This window comes from Bos mutus, chromosome 26 (assembly GCF_027580195.1).
Source record: "Bos mutus isolate GX-2022 chromosome 26, NWIPB_WYAK_1.1, whole genome shotgun sequence".
Taxonomy (NCBI): domain Eukaryota; kingdom Metazoa; phylum Chordata; class Mammalia; order Artiodactyla; family Bovidae; genus Bos; species Bos mutus.
In genome coordinates this window covers 32,543,435-32,564,670 of record NC_091642.1, presented here as the reverse complement: position 1 = coordinate 32,564,670, position 21,236 = coordinate 32,543,435, and the positions used below count along the sequence as shown (strand labels likewise).

At 49.6% G+C, this 21,236-nt stretch overlaps 1 protein-coding gene across 1 annotated transcript in view; it reads right to left on the bottom strand.

Annotated features, from left to right (window-relative positions):
• Positions 1-21,236, bottom strand: part of CRTAC1 (cartilage acidic protein 1) — a 152,029-nt gene that overhangs the window by 44,688 nt on the left and 86,105 nt on the right. The window contains exon 3 of the mRNA XM_070363326.1: positions 11,994-12,190. Within this exon, the coding sequence (XP_070219427.1) occupies positions 11,994-12,190 (197 nt within the window). The remainder of the gene's footprint in view (positions 1-11,993; positions 12,191-21,236) is intronic.

The following is a 21,236-nucleotide window of genomic DNA, read 5'->3' as shown; positions in this document are numbered from 1 at the left end:
ATCAGGACAGAAGCGCAGGTGTGGACTCTGCCCGAGCCCAAGTCTAGCTCTGACTCCCATTTGTCTAAGCCAGTTCTTTATCCTCTTAGGGCCTTGGTTTCTTCATCTGAGAGTTGGGGGTAACAGCTGGCCTCCCCACTCCCAGCATGGTGTGGGAACTGCAGGGGAAAACTCTACGGCCCTTGGCTGCTCTGCACCACCTGGGTCTCTAGGCCCTTGTCACAATCCCTGGGGAACAGATATGTTTAGAAACTTAGATTATTTTCCCTTTCACATTTCAGAAAAGGTAACACAATGCACACCCTGTTTATTATATAACACCCCCAGCAGGAACCAGGGCAACACCCTGTAATTAAACACATTAATATTTCTGCAGTGAAATATATGAATATCACACCAAGTGGGATAAATAAAGCCCATAAATAGCTCACATCAGCTCAGGACAGGTTTTGCTATCAATTCACTTTCCCACAAACTTAAAAAAAGCACTTGAGGCTTTCAGAGTGTTCTGGGTTTCAGGACTGCGGGAGAGGAACTGTGGACTGCCATACTTACGGCTGCTCCCCAGGCAAGTGGCAGCCTTGTCATCGCCTTCTAATGCCTGGGGGCCTCCGAGGATGGTTCTGCAGCTTCCGGATGCCCAGCCTTCACAATAGCGAGCGACCCTTGCCCTTCTCTGTCAAACCAGGGTCTCTTTAGACTACACCTCAGCGTGTCTCGGAGAAGGCAATGGCACCCCACTCCAGTACTCTTGCCTGGAAAATCCCATGGACAGAGGAGCCTGGTAGGTTGCAGTCCATGGGGTCGCTAGGAGTCGGACACGACTGAGCGACTTCACTTTCACTTTTCACTTTCATGCATTGGAGAAGGAAATGGCAACCCACTCCAGTGTTCTTGCCTGGAGAATCCCAGGGACGGGGGAGCCTGGTGGGCTGCTGTCTCTGGGGTCGCACAGAGTCGGACACGACTGAAGTGACTTAGCAGCAGCAGCAGCAGCTTGTCTAGTTCCCCCTGAAATTTGACCAAGGATTAAACTCAACCAAAGCTTGGGATGGATGAGAAAGCAGCTCCAGCAGTGGGGGCTCTGCAGACCTCTGATGGGCACCTCTGCATACAGTAGGAAAATTTTCTCAAACCTCTGAGTCCCTGCCTTAGCTAGGCAAGAGGAAAAAAAACGAACCCAGGGTGACTTGATCCTCCCTCTATTTGCCTAATTACCCCCGATTCTTCCTGCTCACATTTCCCAAAGTGTGCTTAGTGGAACCTGGTCTCTGTGAGCTGCCTGGAGAAAAGATTTCATGATTATCTGAGCTCAGGAAAGACTGCGCCTTTCATCCCCCACTTGGAGATTCTCAGTGGACATCAGTCTATCAAAACTTTGAAGAAAAAAAAAAAAACTTTGAAAAGTCTTGCAGTATATTACAGGCTTAATTTCATGTAAGCCAGCCTTTCCCAAACATACTCAGCCATGGCACCCCTTTTTGCAGCTCACCTCTTAGCATCCTGCAGAGCTAGCACTGTTCTGTGCAAATTGCTGCCCTAGGGTGTTGACATGGGGCCAGATGCTGGGCTTTGTGGCCAGAGGTGTTAGGGTGACACGTTAGCCTCTTCCCTTGTTCCAGTCTCCTGGCTTCTGAGCTGACCAGGGATGCCCCGAAGAATAAACTAATTAAGGTAAAATGTGCAACAGTGATGCAGAGCCTTGTAGATCATAAATGGGAACGGCAAAATCAATGGCAGGCCTTCTGCAGGCAGAGGCCTGGAGGCCTGGGCGACAGGAGGGATGGGAGCCTATGATTTAGGAAGAGCAAACGCTCTGGCAGCTGCAACCTGGGTAATTAGGTGTGTCAGGAAGACAGATAAACAGCGAGCTGTGCGGGTCGATGGCACTGGCAATAAACACCCAGCACTGGCCCCTGGCCCATGTCAGCGAGTAATCCCACCTTCCGGCTCCTTGTAGCTGCACTCTGCCCTAGGGTCCCTCACCGAGTCAGGGGCAGCAGCTCGGGAAGGAGAAGGCAGAGGGCCTCTCCTGGGTCCTGGGTGGAGATTCCTAGAAAGCAGAGGCCTGGGAGAAACAGAGGGCGTTCAAGGGCAGGGTGGGGGGCTCTGGAGGTCACATCCCCTGTGAGGCACAATCCTACCCAGAATCTGGCATGTTGGCACTAAGGGAGCTTAGAAGGCCTCAGTGTGTGTGTGCTGTCACTTCAGTTGTGTCTGATTCTTTGGGACCCCATGGGCTGTAGCCTGCCAGGCTCCGCCGTCCATGGGGATTCTCCAGGCAAGAATACTGGAGTGCATTGCCATGCCCTCCTCCAGAGGGTCTTCCCAACCCAGGTATTGAACCTGGTCTCTCATGTCTTTTACATTGGAAGGCGGGTTCTTTACCACTAGCATCACCTGGGAAGCCAGCCCGATGGAAAGGCAGTTGCTGCCAGGTGGCAAGACAGTGGGAAGGCCCAGTGGAGGAGGCTCAAGGGCCCACCACTCCCTGCTTGTGCTGGAGAGGCCCCAGGGAAGTAGGAGTCTTGGTCCCTGACTTGGGGCGCTTACAGTTCTTTAGCGGACAGGAAGTTTAAAAAAAGGAGATGCCATGGGACTGTAGTAAAAACAAAACTACTTAACATTCCTACGGTGACTTCTATATGCCATGAGCTTCACATACGTTCACTCACTAACACTTGCCACAAGCCTACAAGGCAAGTACTATTTTCAAGATCAATTTACAGATGAAGGACCTGAGGCTCCAGAGGCAAGGGGACTTGCCTATGATCCCACAACTAGCAGAGCCCCGCAGAGACGATAGGACAGTACATCCGGAGGTGCTATGGAGTCAGTCACAGTGATCAGGGAGGGCTTCACGACAGAGGAGGCACCTGAACCGGGTCGGGAAGCATCAGAGGAACAATAGCACAACTCCAGCGTGCTGAGCACCCAGTACAGCCAGGCTCTGCACGAAGCACATTTTTTTTTTTACAATCATCATCTTGCCTGAATCTCACACTGCCTTGAGAAGTGGTGTAGCCCCATTTTACAGATGGAAAAATCAAGGGGCAGAGAGGTTAATTCCCCAAGAGCCAGTGTGTGGTGCAGACAGATTCAAACCCAGGTCTTTCTGACTCCGAAGCCTGCACTTCTGAGCACCGCACCCACGGCTCATCAGGTAGAGAGGAGGAGGGAGGGTGCTAAGGGCAGGAAGGGAAACAGACAAAGACATGGAGGGGACGCTGAATATGCCTCGAGGGGAGGGCTTGTTCAGGGGCAGGAGGAGAAGCAGGCAGGCCAGGAGAGAGCCGCTAATTCAGCACTGAGGCCGAAGGGGTCACGGGTGGTTTCTGATCTGGGGAAGACAATGTTTCTGGAAGATTCACCTGGCAGTGGGGTGAGGTGTGGGCTCACAAGGGAGATAGTGAAGTGGGGAGGCCACTTCTGTACTAGCTCAGGCACGAGAGGTAACAGGGAAAGTGGGGAGAAGTGCTGGGTTCCAGAGGCTAGGGCAGGAGGGCGTGGCCAGGTGTGGTGGGTCAGAGCAAGTCCACGGTGTGGGGGAGTGAGGGAAGCGGGGCAGGGCCAGCTGGGGTGGGAGCAGGAGCTTGGCATTTTCAGGGATCATAAGGTGGCCAAGAAGGCATGCCCAAGAGCTCGCTGGACATGACAGACGGCAGTTTGCAGGGAAAGGAGGCTGGAGCTGGAGTAAAAGGGAAAGCCCAGGGCCACAGACTCAGTCCCAGGAAGGGGGCACATTTGGGCATGGGAGAGAGAAGAAGGGGCAGCAGTGGAGGAGTCAACAGACAAATAGAAAACAGAGCAGTTCCTCATCAAGGGCACTGGTGTCCCTAGAGCAAACGGTCTTCAATTCACCATCTTGTCATCTGCACACCCAACTCTACCCCCAGAAGTCATCCTAGAGCCACTGGGAGGGTGAGTTTGGGCTACAAAGGGCTCTCGCTAAGGACTGATAACTTGAGTGCCTCCTCCCTCAGGAGCTGCCCCCACCCCGGGAGATGACCTGACTTGAGTCTGACAATGGTGGCAAAGAGAAGCGTGGGCCAGTGCATACGGTAGGGCTGGGGGCTCAGCCTCCAGCTACATTCTTAAGGCAAAGAGATTACTGCCAAGCAGCAGGGTCAGGAGCTAGCCAGCAACATCCCGGGCCTGGGATGAACTTAGGCAAGTCATAAATTTGTCTTTCTTGTGTATAAAATGGGATAATGAGAATGACCGCCTATTTATCAGGTTGTTGTGAGGATTAAACTAGATAATGTAAATAAAGTACTTAGAACAATACCTGGCTCATGATAAATTCAATGAACAATAAAAACACTGCCATCGCCATCACCACCATCACCACCACTATCTTCTTCCTCCTCCTCCTCACCACCACCATCATGATCGCCACCATCATCATCCAGGTAATTACAGGGCATGGCCACTGCAAATCCTCAATAAGCCACACCCCAGAAGACAACTGTGACATTAAGTATAAAATGCTTTATAAGACTTAGTGGAAAACCAGCAAAGAAGTGATGGCCCTAGGGGAAAAAAGAACTGGCTCTGGCAAAGGACATTTTAAAAAAGAAAGAACCCAGGCTTCCCTGTGTCCCACTTGCACGCCACCCCCACCCCCAGGATAATTTCAGACCTTAGTCTTCCTTCCTCCATTCCAGGGAGAAGAGGGAAATCCAAAGAACTGCCGAGTGCTTCCTTCACGTTAGCTCAGTTGGTCCTTTCCATAGTCATGTAAGGAAGATAGACTCTTTGAAAGAGAAACTGGGGCTCAGGGGCTTAAGCCATTTACCTAAGACTGTTAAGTGGCAATGCTGAGCCTCAAATTGTGGTCTGACTGCAAAGTACCCCCCCACCCACATATTAAAGAGTTGGGTGGACTGTGTAAAAAAGTATGGAGGTTCCTTAAAAAACTAAAAACAGAGCAACCTACATCAATCCTACTCCTGGGCATAGGAGAAAATCTAATTTGAAAGGATGCCTGCACTCCGATGTTCGCTGCAGCACTATTTACAGTAGACAGAACTCGGAAGCAATCTGAATGTCCATCGACAGAGGAATGGATAAAGAAGATAGAGTACATATATACAGTGGAATATTACTCAGTCATAAAAAGAAATGAGATAAAGCCATTTGGTGTGGCTTTGAATGAAACTAGAGATTGTCATATAAAGTGAAGTAAGTCAGAAAGGGAAAGACAAATGCCATGTAGTATCGATTATACATGGAATCTGTAAAAATGGTACAGATGAAGTTATTTGCAAAGCAGAACAGAGTCACAGATGTAGAAAAAAAAAAGCTACTGTTGCCACGAAGGGAAGAAGGGGCGAAATGGGAGATTGGTGGGATGGATTAGGAGATTGAGATCGACATATATACACTGCTATATATAAAATAGATGACTAATGAGAACTTGCTGTATAGCCCAGGGGACTCTACTCAATGCTCTGTAGTGACCTAAATGGGAAAGAAATTTAAAAAGAGTGGATATATATGTACAGCAGAAACTAAAAGTAAATAAATAGCTGGATAGGAGCCAGTGGAAGGCTGTCCCAGCCCCTGAGGAACCTCTTTTTGTGTTAGGACTGAGGAAATAGGCTTCAGGGCTCTATACAATATATTTTTTAAAATTATTTATATATTTACTCATCTGGCTGCATGGGGTCTTAAGTTCAGCCCGATGGATCTTTTCTTGCTGTGTCATGTGGGATCTAGTTCCCTGACCAGGGATCAAACCTGGGCCCCCTGCACTGGGGGTGTGGAGTCTTGGCCACTGGACCACCAGAAAACTCCCAGGGCTCACACGCATTATGGTGCTACTTTGACAGCCTTATTCCATTCTTGCTTCTTCTGAGGCCACATGGGACTGAGGCATATGGTGGTGGGGGGCAGGGGGCCTGAGCAGTTCATGAGCTCATTTCCCCAAATGGGGTCATGCTGGGTGAGCTGAAAATCTGGAGCTTATGTCTAAGGGAAATATGGCTGGGGGTCAGGAGACCCTAGGATCCGTTTTAGGTCCTATAAACTATTATTTTTAGTTTCTGCTGTACAGTAAAGTCCATCAGTCATACATATTCACTCTTTTTGAATTCCCTTCTCATTTAGGTCACCATAGAGCACTGAGTAGAGTTCCCTGGGAGTACCTGATGGTTCAGCAGCAAAGAATCTGCCTGTAATATAGGAGACCTGGGTTCGATCCCTAGGTCAGAAAGATCCCCTGGAGAAGGGATGGCAACCCACTCAGTATTCTTGTCTACAGAATTCCATGGACAGAGGAGCCTGGCAGGTTACAGTCCATAGGGTTGCAAAAAGTCAGACATGACTGAGCGATTAATGCTTTCACTTTTTTGGAGGATCCTAGGAAAAGAGAGTGGAGCCTCAGAGCAGTGTATCTCAGGCTTTACCAGGCACAAGAAGTCCTGGCCACCCTGGTAAAATGCAGATTCTGGTCTAGTAGGTCTGGGATGGGGCCTAAGATCCTGCAAATTGATGAGCTTCCAGCTGTTGCCAGTGCTGCTCAGTGGCAAAACATGCTTTGAGAAGCAAAGTGCAGAGCATCCTCAGATATCATGGGAACAGGACCTGGGTGAAGAGCTGTGGACAATGGGTGTGCTCCATGCAGACGGCTCATCTGCTGTGGAGGCAAAAGAGGCTGAAAGTGCAAGGCGCCCCTGATTCCCTTTCTTCTCTCTGGCACAGTGACTGATGCCTCTTCTCTGAGAGGTTACAAAAGCCCCACTGAAGGCCTAAATATAATACGGAGCTCAGAAGCCATCAGAGAAAAGAGTGATAAATCCAAGCTCATAAAAACAAAAACGTTCCGCATTGCAAAACCCACCATGAACAAAGACAGAAGAAAAATGACAAACAAGAAGAAACTATGTGCAACTGGTATTACAGACAGAGGCTTGGTTTTCCTAATTTATAAGGAGGTGTTACAAATCAATATGAAGAAGGCCGATAATCAATAGAAAAAAATGGGCAAAGCCTCTGAGCAGACAAGAGACCCAAATATATAAAAATATGTTCAGCCTCACTCATTTTAAGAAAAATGAAAATTAAAACTGAATATAGATGCCAGTTTTCCTCCCATCAGATTAGCAAGTATTTTTTAAAATGATGACATGAGGTGGTGAGAGTATTGGTATGGGAGATGCTCACTGGCATGCGGGCTGATGGGAGTGTGATTAGGACTGTCCCTTTAAAGGACAATTTGGCTGTGCCTATCAAAACTGCCCCTGTATACTCCTTCGATGCAGCAATTGCATTTCTATGAACTTACCTTACAGACATACCTGCAGCTGTGGAGAATGGCATGCAGTACAAGCTTATTCATTCGGTGGTTTGCAAGCAATTTAAATATTCCTCAATAGAGGGCCAATTCAGGGAATGGCAAATCTATATAATAGAGTACTATACAGCCATAAAAAGAATTAGAAAGCTGTCTGTGTGTGGCTGTGACATAATGTCCAAAATCAGTTCTTAAATAAAAAGTAAGGGGCAGTACTGTGAGTAGTACTATTTGGGTAGAAGAGGAGGGAGGTGTATGTAGACCGAAGACGGCAGATGGGCAGTGACCATTCTGCTGAAATGAATGAATGAATGAAATTGTGGGGCTCACAGTCCACACTGGCCCATCTACTACCACACTGCTGTAACCCCAGGCAGGTCACATGGGGAGGAGAGCTCAGGGCCAAGCTGAACAACAGCGTGGGTAGTTAGTGCAGGACCCTGGAGGGATGGGCTCTGAACAGGAGCTGCAGGGGGTCCTGGGTTCCTGGATTGTGGATGGGGTGCTGGAGCAGGCTCTTATCCCCCTTTGTCCTGCATAGGCTCCTACCTGATTTTTCCAGAATGGTGTTGCCTGAAACACTGGCTTAAGTGTTGCCTGAAACGGTAGTACTTTTCCAGGTCAGTTAAGCCATCGGCTGCTTTCCTTGCTCAGGCCTCTTGGGATTGTGGTCAGTCCTCCTCTGCTCCCTCCCTCTTACCTACTTTCCAATTATTAACCCTTGAGCTGCACGCACTTGACACCCTCATTTGTGTGGTGTCTTATTTACATGATGATCCTTTCTTCTTTCTGCTCCTAGAGTCTCTTCCTTCAAGCAGCTGGGAGGGAGGCCCATGGTGCCTTTGTCCAGGACATTTTTAAAGTCTCTGCCTTTCTTCAGCCCACAGAATTATAACAGCAGTTGCTTAGAGAGCATGGATTAAATCCTAGACACCATAATAAGTGACTTTCATTCACTAGTTCAGCTGTTCAGTCAGATATATGTATTAATGTTTACTAAGTGGCATAAGTATTTCTTTGGTCATGGAGATACAGCAGAAAACAAGACAAAGTCTCTGTCCCCATGGCGTTTAGCAGAAGAGTAGAAAGATGAACAACAAATATATAACCTCCTCTCAGACAGTAGGAAGTGCTCCAAAGAGAAATAAAGCAAGTTAAGAGCATAGGGAATGACAGGGAAGACACATCTAAGAAGAGGCCTGAAAGAAGGGAAGGACTGAGTCCTGAGAACAATGGTGGGAAAAGCATTTCAGGTGGAGGGAACGGCAAGTGCAAAGGCCTCAGGTGGGAATGAGGCGAGCAAGAGGAAGAGGGGAGGAGAAGGAGTCAGAAAGGCAAGGGACTCACATCTGGAGGGGTGTGGTGGGTGATGGTAAGACTTTGGATACAGTCTATGGAAGGAGTTAAACTCATGAAGTTGATACAATTTTGCTTGTTCTACAGGTGAGGGGTTGAGACAGAGAAGTGTCGAGCACCCTGGGTGCTCAAGCTGACCCAGAAGTGAGGGGTAGATCCCAGGTTTGTACAGGCTGACTCCTACAGGACACTGCCAGGATGCAGGGTCCCAGCCCTCTTCCAGGGACTCCAGTGCTGACTCCCTAAGGCTGGCTGAGGGAGAGGGAGGGGCCCCCGTTCCCCAGGTCCCTCCAATGCTTGGGCACAGGCCAGGGGAGCCCCAGTCATAAGCCATGGGCAGGTGTGGGCTGGCTGGGGCTCCTGGAGAGGATCTCAAGTTCCTCATGGTGGGCAGGGTGGCAGTGGCTTGGCTGAGCCTCATGCCAGCTGGACCCAGGGAAGTGCTGACCTGGCACAAAGGTTCTGGCTCCACAACCCGCCCACTGTCGATGAATCAACTGAATCACTCAACTGAAAAATTAACTCAAACCCAGAGAAGGCCACTGGGAGGTACATGCCTGGGACTAAGGCTGCAGGGCCCTGTCATCCTCACCCCAGCTCTGGGGGACAAGCTCCAACCTCTCCCAGGCGAACCTTCTGGGGGCTCCATATGTTTGCCTCTCCTCATATTTCCTCTGTTGGAGAACCTTCTCATAGGCCTAATGGTGTGTGCCTTTTTTCTGCTTCCTGGATTTATTTATTAAGTTTTAATTATACTCTTAGGATGTTCAAGTTCTGGCTGGACCAGAATGGGGCACAAAATGACAAACACAGGGACTTTGCCCTCGAGGAACTTAAGAGTCCACAGGGCCAGGAGAGGGGGATCAGGTTTCTAGAGAAATAAAAGGTTGCACTGCAGAGAGAGGGAAGGATTTTTGTCAGTTCATTCACTGGGGCATCATCAGTGCCTAGAACAGTGCTTGGCATATGGTGGGTGCTCAGTAAGTATGTATCCAGTGAATGAATATGTGAGTGAGGGAATGGGCTGATGATTAGGCTGAGCATGGAACCAACATGACCCTAGGGTATTGCTGTCAACCTTGACTGCACGGGGGAATCACCCGGAGAGCTTTCCGATTTTCCAATTGGACTGACCAGGATGCTCCCTGGGAACTGGGAGTGTTAAAGCTCCTCAGGGACGTCTCACGTGCAGCCTGGGCTGAGCACCGTGGCTCTTGGTTTCACTACGAAATGCTCGAAGAGCATGGGAGGGCTGCCGCTTCAGAGACACCTGACAGGTCCCAGCGCAGGTGCTCTGTGTTCAGTGACTGGGAAGAGTCTGTCCCCTTCCTCTGGCATCGCGCCCGCTGAGCCAGTGTTAAACACCCTCTTCCACAGTCCTCCCCACTTCGGCTTCCCTCCAGCCGGGGACTCACCCCTTCCACAGCATCCCTTGCCGCTGCTCCCCTCCTGACCTTGCCCCACATTAAAGAGTTGATCAGCCCATCAATTAATTGTGTCCTAATCCAATCTTGGCTTGGTTGGAGAGAGGGCAGTAAATCCAGCTGGGTAATCATGCCTTGATATTTGTGTAGGGATAATTACTATCTCTCAGGCCTCACTTGGTGGCAAGATGAGATGAAAACCCATAAAACACCACTCGGGGCTGTGGCTCATTGTTTCTTGGCTGCACAAGGCTGGCTGTCAGCCAGTCAGCTCTGCCTGCCCCTGCCCCTCCCTCTGGCGCTGGCCCCAACCCCATCCCCTCCCATTCAGGCAACTGGCAGGGCTCAACAGCAAGGGCAGTCTGGGGCTGGATCCTGGCTTGGGCTCAGACACCAGGAGGGGCAACAGTATAGGCCAGGGTAAAGCCACTGTGTGTGTGCGTGTGTGTGTGTGTGTAAGCAGGGAGGGTGGTCCCCAAAGTCAGGTGACCACCTGACTCCAGGAGGCTGGGAGGGTGCAGGACAGTGAATGCACAAGTCTGAACAGCACAGCGTGGTCCAGACCAACCCAAGAGGCTGCCACCATCTGGAAGAGTCCAGGGCATGTCCAACCTGGCCCCACAGGGACATGAGACCCTGCATCCTTCAGGAGGAAGCTGTGGCCTGGGACTTCCCTGCAGATGTATGGCCCCATGGGAGCAGACTTCTATCTGCAGCCCCAAGAATACAGCCTCCCAACTCATGGAATACTGAACACCAACTGTGAGCCTGGCTCTCTACTAGGTCCCGAGGGCCTCAGATTGAGTAAGGCCATAGAGTGTGCTAATTAAAAGGATGGATCTGGAGTCAAACACTTGGGTTTGAATCCTGGGGTGTACAAGTTGTGTGCCTTGGGCAAGTCACGTGACCTCTTTGTGCCTCAGTTTCCTCAACTATAAACTGGGCTATACCAGGACCTACATACTTGAGCTGTTGTGAGACTTAAATGAGATGATTCTGGGAGATAGTGAAGGACATGGAAGCCTGGTGTGCTGCAGTCCATGGGGTTTCAAAGAGTTAGACATGACTGAGGAACTGAACAAGACGAAGCACTTAGACCCCCACCCTGGTGCCCAGTAGGTGCTACTAAAATATTAGTTATCATCATTGTTACTATTATGTAGCCTTCTGAGCATCAATTTCCCTCAGCCATTCCTTGGGATGTAGGACGTCTTAGACCAGCAGCAGCAGTATCGCCTGAGAGTTTGTTAGCAAGGCAGGCTCTCGGGCCCCAGCCAGGCCTTCTGACATTTACACAAGAGCCCAAGTGACATGGGATGGTGCTCTGGGCTAGGACAGGCCCCAGGTCTGTCTTCCTCCAAGTTGTGTCCCCAGCCCCGAGGGCCTCCTGTCTGGCAGGGAGCAGGTGCTTGGAAGGGATGTGGGGTGAAAGAATGAGCTCATCTGAACACTGTGGGGACCCCTGAAGGATTTCAGAGCATTTTGGAAAGGCCCCCTGAAAGTACCATGGAGGTCTATGCCAGGGGGTGGGGTTCATCTGCGGGTGATGGTGTGAGAAGTCCTGAATGACTGAGTCGCACAGGAGCTGGGGGAGAAGGGAGGACGGGTTACTTAGGAGGATGGTGGGGGGGGCAGTCTGCTGAGACTGGAGGGTGAATAGGACATAAATTCTGAGGGAGAGGGACTGGTCTTCTGCTCAAGGCATCTATCGCCAGGCCCAGGGGCTGGGAGGTGAGAAAAAGCTTCATGCATAAGAGAAGAAAGGGCCTCCTGGGGGTGTCTCTGTTGGGTCATTGCTGGGACAAACCGAGGTCCTGGAGGTGGCAGGGCCTGGGCCTGGGGAAGCCGGTGACTGTAACCTGGTGATGGGAGGAGGAAGGTGGGAGCAGGGAAGGCCCAAGGCCCGCAGCCCTTACCTGAGAAGGCATTGTTGGTGTTGAGGAAGTAGATCTCCTCACGGCCGTCCCCGTCGATGTCACAGGCTGTGACCCCGATGGCGTTGCCCTGCCGGTCACGCAGCGCGTAGTACGGGGAGCTGCGCTCGTCCACCGCGATGTTCACCAGCCGCTTCTGGGCCCGGTCGTACTTCAGAACCAGGTTGGGGCCGTTGTACCTGCAAGAAGGCGGAGGGGAATGCTGGGGAGGAGTGGCTGGGCCCACCTGGTTCCACCCGACCAGAGCAGTGGGCTCAGAGCCCTCCTGGACAGGCCAGGGTGGGGACACATCAGTCCCAGAACATTCCCGGGAACTTTTGGCAGCCTTGTCTTGGGGTCTCCAGGCATCTGATGAGCGTTCCTGAATCAGAGGTGGACTTAAGCAAAGTGAGAGTCAACAGGGCCCACGTGGGATGCAATATAGGGAGCAGGGTGGTGGAAGGGAGTGGGCAGCCAGTGATGAACCCTTATCAGAGGCTTTGCTGAAGAAAACAAAAAGCAACGTGACATTATCTTACCCATTTCAACGTAAAAGTCACTTTCATATTAATGATCTCATTAAATTTAACAACAAATGGGCTTCCCTCATAGCTCAGTTGGTAAAGAATCTGCCTGCAGTGCAGGAGATCCTGGTTCGATCCCTGGGTCAGGAAGATCCCCTAGAGAAGGGATAGGCTACCCACTCCTGTATTCTTGGGCTTCCCTCGTGGCTCAGCTGGTAAAGAATTTGCCTGCAGTGCTTGAGACCTGGGTTCGATCCCTGGGTTGGGAAGATCTCTTGGAGAAGGAAAGGCTACCCACTCCAGCATTCTGGCCTGGAGAATTCCATGGACTGTATAGTCCATGGGGTCACAAAGAGTCAGACACGACTGAGAGACCTTTACTTTCACTTTAAGTTTAACAATAGTCAAGTGAGGTAGGCATGCTGCTGCTGCTGCTAAGTCGCTTCAGTTGTGTCCGACCCTGTGCGACCCGATAGACGGCAGCCCACCAGGCTCCCCTGTCCCTGGGATTCTCCAGGCAAGAACGCTGGAGTGGGTTGCCATTTCCTTCTCCAATGCATGAAAGTGAAAAGTGAAAGTGAAGTCGCTCAGTCAAGTCTGACTCTCAGCAACGCCATGGACTGCAGCCTATCAGGCTCCTCCATCCATGGGATTTTCCAGGCAAGAGTACTGGAGTGATTGCCATTGCCTTCTCCAGAGGTAGCATGGGTGGCTGCATGGGTGGCTGCATGGGTGGCTGCATTATTAACCTATTTTGCAGATGAGGCAACTGATGAACTTTAGCAGTGTAACTGAGGCTCAGAGAGGTTGAAGGCCCTTCCCAAGGTAACATAGCTAGTGTCAGGTACTGGGACTTGAACCCAGGCTCTCTCTGCTGTCCCAAGGGCCCTGTGGTAAATGAGCCCTAGAAATGCAGAAGGCTTTGTCCTTGAGGTTTGGAATGAATCTCTTAAATAGTAGCATTATGAATGCATCTAAAGTCATCAGGTGGATCTTTTTTTTCCTGAGGAACAAAGCAAAAGATTAAATTGCTCCTCAGTTCTCATCTCTCTCTTGTCTGCCTCTCCTGTAGCCACACTGGCCTCCCTGCTGTACGCTCCTGCCTCAAGGACTTCGCACTTGCTGTTCCCTCTGCCCAGGACACTTTTCCTTGAGATCCACATGGCTGTCTCCCTCCTTCACATCCTTCAGACTTTCACTAGTTGTCCCTTCTTGATGAGGCCTTCCTTCCCACATTTCTGAAACTTGCAATCACCATCACCCAGGATCCCTTACCTCTCACCCCCCTTCTCCTCCCCATGGCTTTTACCACTAGCTGATCATTTTCTATTTTCCTCTTTATCTTTTCTCTGTTCCTCCTAGAATATCAGCTCCATGAAGGCAGAACTTTTTGTCTCCTTCATTCCCAAGGCCTAGGACTGTGCCTGGTATACAGTAGGTGCTCAGTAAATCTTTATTGACTGAGTGGATCCTCAGAGCCCAATAGCTGAGTCAGAAGGGCTTAGGTGTCCCATGGCTGATTTCTTCCCGTCGCCTTTCCACCTGGAGAAAGTGGTGTGCCCAAGGTCACCCCCATGCAGCACCACCAGGAATGTCTCAGGACTCCTCCCTCCTCCTGGAACACCTGCCAGGCTCGCCAACCCCCATCCATTATTCCCTGGGCTCCTGCCTTTGTTTTAGCCCAAGCGTGTGCATCCTGAGCAGAGTTTGGCTGCCAGCTGCTGGACGTCCCCTGCGGAGCTCACTGCGGGGAGGGAGGAAAGAACTCTCCAAGGTCTTTGAGAGAAATCACTTCTTGCTTTCCTGAAACACATCCAATTTGGCCCTCTCCTTCGTCACCAAGACACATAGCCAGTGAAGTTTAGGGGTGCTGAGTGACTGGCCAGGCGCCTTCTGGCATCCACAGCGTGCGAAAGGGGAGCTGAGCTCACTGGGGGCTGAGTCAGCACCCGGTGATGGAAGGTCGTGCCTTCGACGCCTTGACAAAGAGTGTCTGAGGGCTGCATGTCGGGGTGTTGTATGACCTATGGGACGTGTCTAGGCAGCAGAGACGGAACACTTGAGTTCCCGCCCTGCCAGCAGCTGGCTCAAGCCCTCAGGGGCAGCAGGTGCCTTCCAGGCACTAAATGCTGGTCCTCAAAGCCTTCAAGTCTTCCATTTACTACCATTATTGCTCCTCAAGAGACAGTATAGTTCTGTCTAGGCCTGGCTACAAGCACTTTCCCAGGCATGGCTTCACCTGAACCCCGGTAATCCAGAAAGATAGTAAAGAAGGCGTTTTACTAGAAAAGGAAATGGAGGGTCAGAGAGGCAAAGTAAGCTGTCCAAGGCTGCATAGCTTGTACGTAGCAGCATAAGGCTTCTAAAATAACTGTCTTCAGGTCCAATCCTGTGCTTTTTCCACACTGCCTGTGATGCCAACACTCTCTGTCCTTTTTTTTTTTTTTTTTCTGGTGACCTCTCCCAAAGTAGCGACACGGGAAAATGCCCAAGAACTTGCCATAAAGTGGAGATAATAACCCTACACTTTACAGTTTATAAAACACTTTCTCATCCTTGATTTCATTTGCTTCTCTGCAGGTCCTGACTCTTTCAGAGGTAGTTTAGGGACCTTAGGCTGGTCAGTTCACCTCTCTAGGTTGAGAGTTTCTCTTCTGCAAAACGAGAGTTGGACTAAATCACAGGGTCACAAAATGTGTGGACACACGTGGGGGTGGGCCTCGGGCCCTCTTTGCTAGGTTTCATCCAGAGCCATTTCTATGCGGATGCATTTTACTTTGGGGGCTTCCCCGATAGCTCAGCGGTAAAGAATCTGCCTGCCATGCAGCAGGAGATGCAGGAGACACGAGTTCAATCCCTGGGTCGGGAGGATCCCCTGGAGGAGGAAATGGCAACCCACTTCAGTATTTTTGCTCGGAAAACATCCCAGTCCATGGGGTCACAAACAGTTGAACACGACTGAGTCACTAAACACACATGCATGCATTTTATTTTATGCATCACATTCCATAAAATGCAGTTTAAACAAGGGATTCCAGAGCCAGCATTTAAAAGGCACTGGACTAAAACCTGTGTGAGAGCCCTTCTTGGTCTGTTGCTCTTAAAATAGTGCCTTGAGTCTAACTCACCTCAGGGGACAGAGTGGGCTGGGCCCCACCCTCTAGGCTATGGTTGAGGAGCTACCAAAGAAAGTCCAGCCCTGACACCCCTCCTTCGCACCCCCTGTCCCTTGGGTCTCCTGGAAGGTCTCTACCACCCCCAGGAGCCACTTCCCAGTGAGGGAGAGGTCATGGCTTCCACACCTATTGGAGGCCAGTCCTTTCACCCTGAATGTGGGGTGGTGGGTGGTCACACAAGCGCCCATGGTGGTGACCCTGGGGTAGCAGATGACCCTGGATCATCTCTCCTTTGAACCACTTTGAGGTGCTAGTCCCAGTACTCTCTAAGGGGTAGAGGGGTGGAGGTGCCAGGCTGGCTCAGGGTGCCATAGCGTCTTCCCCAAACCTACACGGCAGCCTGGGATGAAACCTGACACTTTGGCCTCTGTGTCCACCACTACACCTAGGGGCTACAGACACAAAGCCAAACCAATGGCTCCTACACAGGGCGTCCCAGCAACCCAGGGAGAAGGCTGCGGGTGGGCACGGAGTTGCCACTCCTTCCTTCCACCAGGGCTTCCCTTGGCTGGCTCTGCTGCCCCGACACCAGAGCCTCTCAAAATCTACCCCCAGGACAGCCAGCCGCATCCCCTCCAGCTCTGCTCCATGGAGCTCATGCTCCAGTTGGTTCCTCACCACCCGGCCTTTCAGGTGGGGGTTGTTCTCCCTGCCCTCCCCTCCTCCCAGGAAGCCTGCCCCAGCTGCCTGGCCTAGATATGATCTTCTCTTGTTTGGACACCCACAGCATTTTGCACCTCACTTATTCCCTCGAGGCAGAATTGTTGGTGTTCCAACATTGCCTCCCCTCATTAAAACATATGCTTCTTGAGCCCAGGAAGAATGTGTGTGTATCTCTGCATTTGCTGCGCCTAGAGCCATGCTTGGCAGAGAGAAGGTGCCCAGCAAGTGTCTGAGTGAATGAGTGAGCGAATACAGGAAAAGCATCATGACTGGCACTCTTAGAGTAGTCACCGTGTGCCGAGCATCCTTCCAAATACTCTATAACCCCTACCTCATATCATCCTCATGACAGTCCTAGGATTTTACAGATCTGGAGACTGGGGTGTGAGAGGTTAGTCACGGTCCCTCTGGGGTGTCAGTTCCCACAACAGGGGTGGGGAGATGGATGTGAGGTACATGGGGTTTCACGTTTCCTCTAACACCTGCCTGAGCTTGTTGGGCACTTCTAGAAATTCAGGAGGCTTTGAAGCTCAATTGAACAGGCTTAGGAAGTGGGACAGGGTCCCCTGTTCTTGAAAAGCAGCTGTGACTTTATAATATCAAAGGCTAGGCCAGCAGGTACAAGTGATTGGCTTGGTGGAAATTTAAAAATCTGCTTGCGAGACATCAGTGGGGCACGACCCATTCTTGCGTGTGTGCTGGCCAAGTTTCGTGCCAGTCCGCTGCCGTGGACAGGGAGGGGCCTGGGGGTCAGGCCAAGAAAAGCAGCCTGGGCGTGGGGTCCTGGGCCTGCCACTTCCTGGCTCAGACCTTGTGCTTGTCACTCTGTTCCCCTAAGCTTCAGCTTCCTCATCTACAAGTCTGTGAAGATAAGCCAGTGTGTGTGATAACACTTGGTAAACTGTGAAGAGTTACATAATTGTAAGTTCTCATCGTTATTAAAAAACAAAGCCAAGGCACCATCTCTCACCCTCCAGAGTGATCACTTTGAGTTTCCAAACACACAATAATGTTTCTCCTCCCCAAACATCCCACCCGTGATCTCTCACATTTCTTTATTCCCCTTTGTCACTCAACTCAAATAGTTGTCTTCACAAGTGGTCTCCACTTTCTTGCCACCCATTTGCCTCACCCCAATCCACATTCTGGGCTGCCCAGGTGGTGCTGGTGGCAAAGAATCCACCTGCCAGTGCAGGAGATGTCTGAGACAGGGCTTCGATCCCTGTGTAGGGAAGATCCCCTGGAGGAGGGCATGGCAACCAACTCCAGTATTCTTGCCTAGAAAATCCCATCGACAGAGGACCCTTGGTGGGCTACAGTCCATAGGGTCACACAGAGCTGGACACAATTGAAGCAACTTAGCACACTCGCCATCCACCTTCCACCTCAACTCCAGTCATGTTTATACAACTCATCTAACTCCAGTCAAATTTATATCTCAACTTGTTATGGCCATTTGCGGCTTTCACGAGGCCACAGACAGGATGCATTTTCACTCCCTTCTCCTGGGGACTCTCAACAGTACCTGGCACAGTGGCCTGCGCTCTCGGCCACTTGCCTTTTAAAAATACTCTGCTCTCTTGGCTCCAAGGATGCCATCCTCCTCCGGCTTTCCTTCTTTCTCTCTGGTTTCTCCCTTTTTCCTCTTTATAGGTGTTTCCTCCTTTTTCGGCCTCTTAATGTTGGAGTTCCCAGGTCTGGTCCAGGGCTCCTTTCTCTTCTCTCTGTCCCCTTTTCCCAGGGCTTAATATCCATTCCCATGACTGACAACTCCCAAATTTATATCTCCAACCCAAACCCCTAGTCCAAGCTCAGACTCACATATCCGACTGCCTACCTGACATCTTCCCCTGCACGCATCACAGTCATCTCCGACGGAACTCGTCCAAAATGGAACTATTGATCGCTCCTTCCCCCTCCTCCCTGCAGTGGGCCTCCAAGTACCAAAGCCAGAAGGCTGGTGTCAGTCTTGGTTCTCCCACCCTCTTGTCTCCACATCGGATTCATCAGTCAATCCCGTCATTTCTGCCTCTTAAAATATTTCAAATCCTTTCTCTTCTTTCTGCCTCCATGGCCACCATCTCTGGAGAGCCTCCTTTCTCTGCTTCCCCACTTCCCCCACCAATCGAATTCCCCCACACCCTAGCCAGAGTCATCGTTTTAACACATAAATCAGATGAGCCATTCTCCAGCCTAAAACTCTATGCTGGTTTCCCACTATGTTGGAATGAAACCCAGACCCTTTATCATGCCTGGCCTGGGAGCCGACTCGGTCTGCCACGTGCCTCGCTGACCTCCTCCAGACACAGCAGCTTCCTTTCAGTTCCTAACGGCCCAGCAGACACGGTCTCAGCCCTCTGACCAGAACATTCTCCCTCCTTCTCCCTCCTGGGCTGGCTTCTCATTTTTTAGGTCACACCTTGAAAGGCGTCTCCAAGAGACCCTCCCCTCATCTATATTCCAGTCGCTGCATCCTCTGCCCTACTCTGGTTTGATTACTTACTTATCATCCAGTTCTCCCTGTGAACCATGAGCTTTAGGAGGGAAGAAACTGTGAGTTGTGTTCACTTCGGTCTCCCCATCACCTAGGGCATAACGAGTGCTCAGAAAATACTAATAGTGCGAATGAAAGAGAAGGAGCCTGTGGGAGTACCAGATCAACACTGGGTGGCTGAGCAAAGCCAACTGAGCCTCCAGTCTATTGCCTGGACTTCAACCTTCTACCTTCATTAGTTCCCAAAATATGTACAAGCATGGTAATGACATGGAGTAGGTCAAGAGCGGGTGTCCTGGGTAAGGTTGAGAGAGTAGCAAGGTCTTCTAGATAAAGACAGAGGACCAACCTTTTTTCCTGTTGAAAATTGTTGACCCATATGAAAAAAAAAAAAATAAACTTAGGCAGCTACATAAAGGGGAAGCCAGATAAAAGGATGTAATGCTTATTGGGTACCTGCTATACACTGGATACCTGCTATACACTGGATATGCTAAATAGTTTTCACGTATTTCATTGTATGTAAATAGAAAATTTTCTAAAATTTGAAAAATGTACTATTTTGAAAATTAAGAATAGGGGAACTTTTTTCATTAAAAAGGAAATAATGAAAAAATATAGAGCTATCCAACATCATAATCAGGAAGAGATGCAGAGAAATGAGATAGATGTAGAGAAAAATCTGAATGCAAGAGAGATACACAAGAATATACAAAATTGAAATTGAAGGGCAGTAAAACCCTGAGAACAGAGAGAAAAACACTGTAAACACAGCTAAAGAGACTCGCTCTTAAAGAGAGACCCACAGAAGGGAGGGTACGCAGACATACGGAGACAGAGACCCCTGGAAAGATGCAAAGTTGTGGAAATATCAGCAGGGCTCTGAGACATTGTCACAGGGAAACAACTCATCTTGTGGCCTTTCTGGGAATTTCCTTCAAAGGTTATTTAAAGATGTGTGGTGTTTTCAGAACAACATTTCAGAGTAATGTTGATTACTTCAGTGTTGTTCAGTCACTAAATCGTGTCTGACTCTTTGGTACCCTGTGGACTGCAGCACACCAGGCTCCTCTATCTATAGATAGATGATGCTATCTAATCATCTCAATCTCTGCCATCTCCTTCTCCTCTTGCCTTCTATCTTTTCCAGCATCAGGGTCTTTTCCAGTGAGTCAGCTCTTCGCATCAGGTGGCCAAAGTATTGGAGCTTCAGCTTCAGCCCTTCCAGTGAATTTTCAGGATTGATTTCCTTTAGGATTGACTGGTTCGGTCTCCTTGCAGTCCAAAGGACTCCCAAGAGTCTTCTCCAACACCACAATTTGAAAGCATCAATTCTTTGGTGCTCAGCCTTCTTTGTGGTCCAACTCCCACATCTGTACACGACCACTGGAAAAACCATAGTTTTGTCAGCAAAATGATGTCTCTGATTTTTAATACTCTGTCTAGGTTTGTCATAGCTTTCCTTCTGAGGAGCAAATGTCCTTTAATTTCATGGCTGCAGTCACCATCTGCAGTGATTTTGAAGCCCAAGAAAAGAAAATCTGTCACTGCGTCCATGGTTTCCCCTTCAATTTGCTATAAACTGATGGGTCTGGATGCCATGATCTTAGTTTTGAATGTTGAGCTTTAAGCCAGATTTTTCATTCTCCTCTTTCACCCTCATCAAGAGGCTCTTTAGTTCCTCTTAACTTTCTGCCATTAGAAGGGTATCATCTGCATATCTGAGGTTGTTGATATTTCTCCTGGCAATCTTGATTCCAGCTTGGGATTCATCCAGCCCAGCATTTTGCATGATGTACTCTGCATAGAAGTTAAATAAGCAGAGTGACAATGTATAGCCTTGTCATACTCCTTTCCCAATTTTGATACAGTCAGTTGTTCCATATCTGGTTTTAACTGTTGCTTCTTGAAGGTTACTTCAATATCCTTATTTCATAGAGGAAGAAAGTGAATTTTAGACTTTCTGAAAGTCAAACAGCTAATCATTGGACGAAATATACTGAAAGACAAATGGATCCCTTATTCTAAAGCAGGTGTCAACAAAACCAAGCCTTTGTGCCGAGTCTGGCCGGCTGCCTATATTTGTAAATAAAGTTTTACTGGATCAGAAGCCTGCTCATTCATGTACAAGTTTTCCATGGCTGATTTTCCTATATGACAGAGCTGAGTAGTTGTAACAGACTATATGGCCCCAAAGTAAAGAATATTTGCCATCTGGCACTTTGCAGAAGAGATTTTAAAGGGCTGTCAACTTATAATATGAGTATATTACAAGTTCTAGTGATCATTATCATAACAGAACATAAAATTAAAATAAGCTTTAATAAAAATTAATTTGAGCTGTGTGCTTGGGAATATAGTTTTCTGAAACAAGTATTCAGGGAGAGAG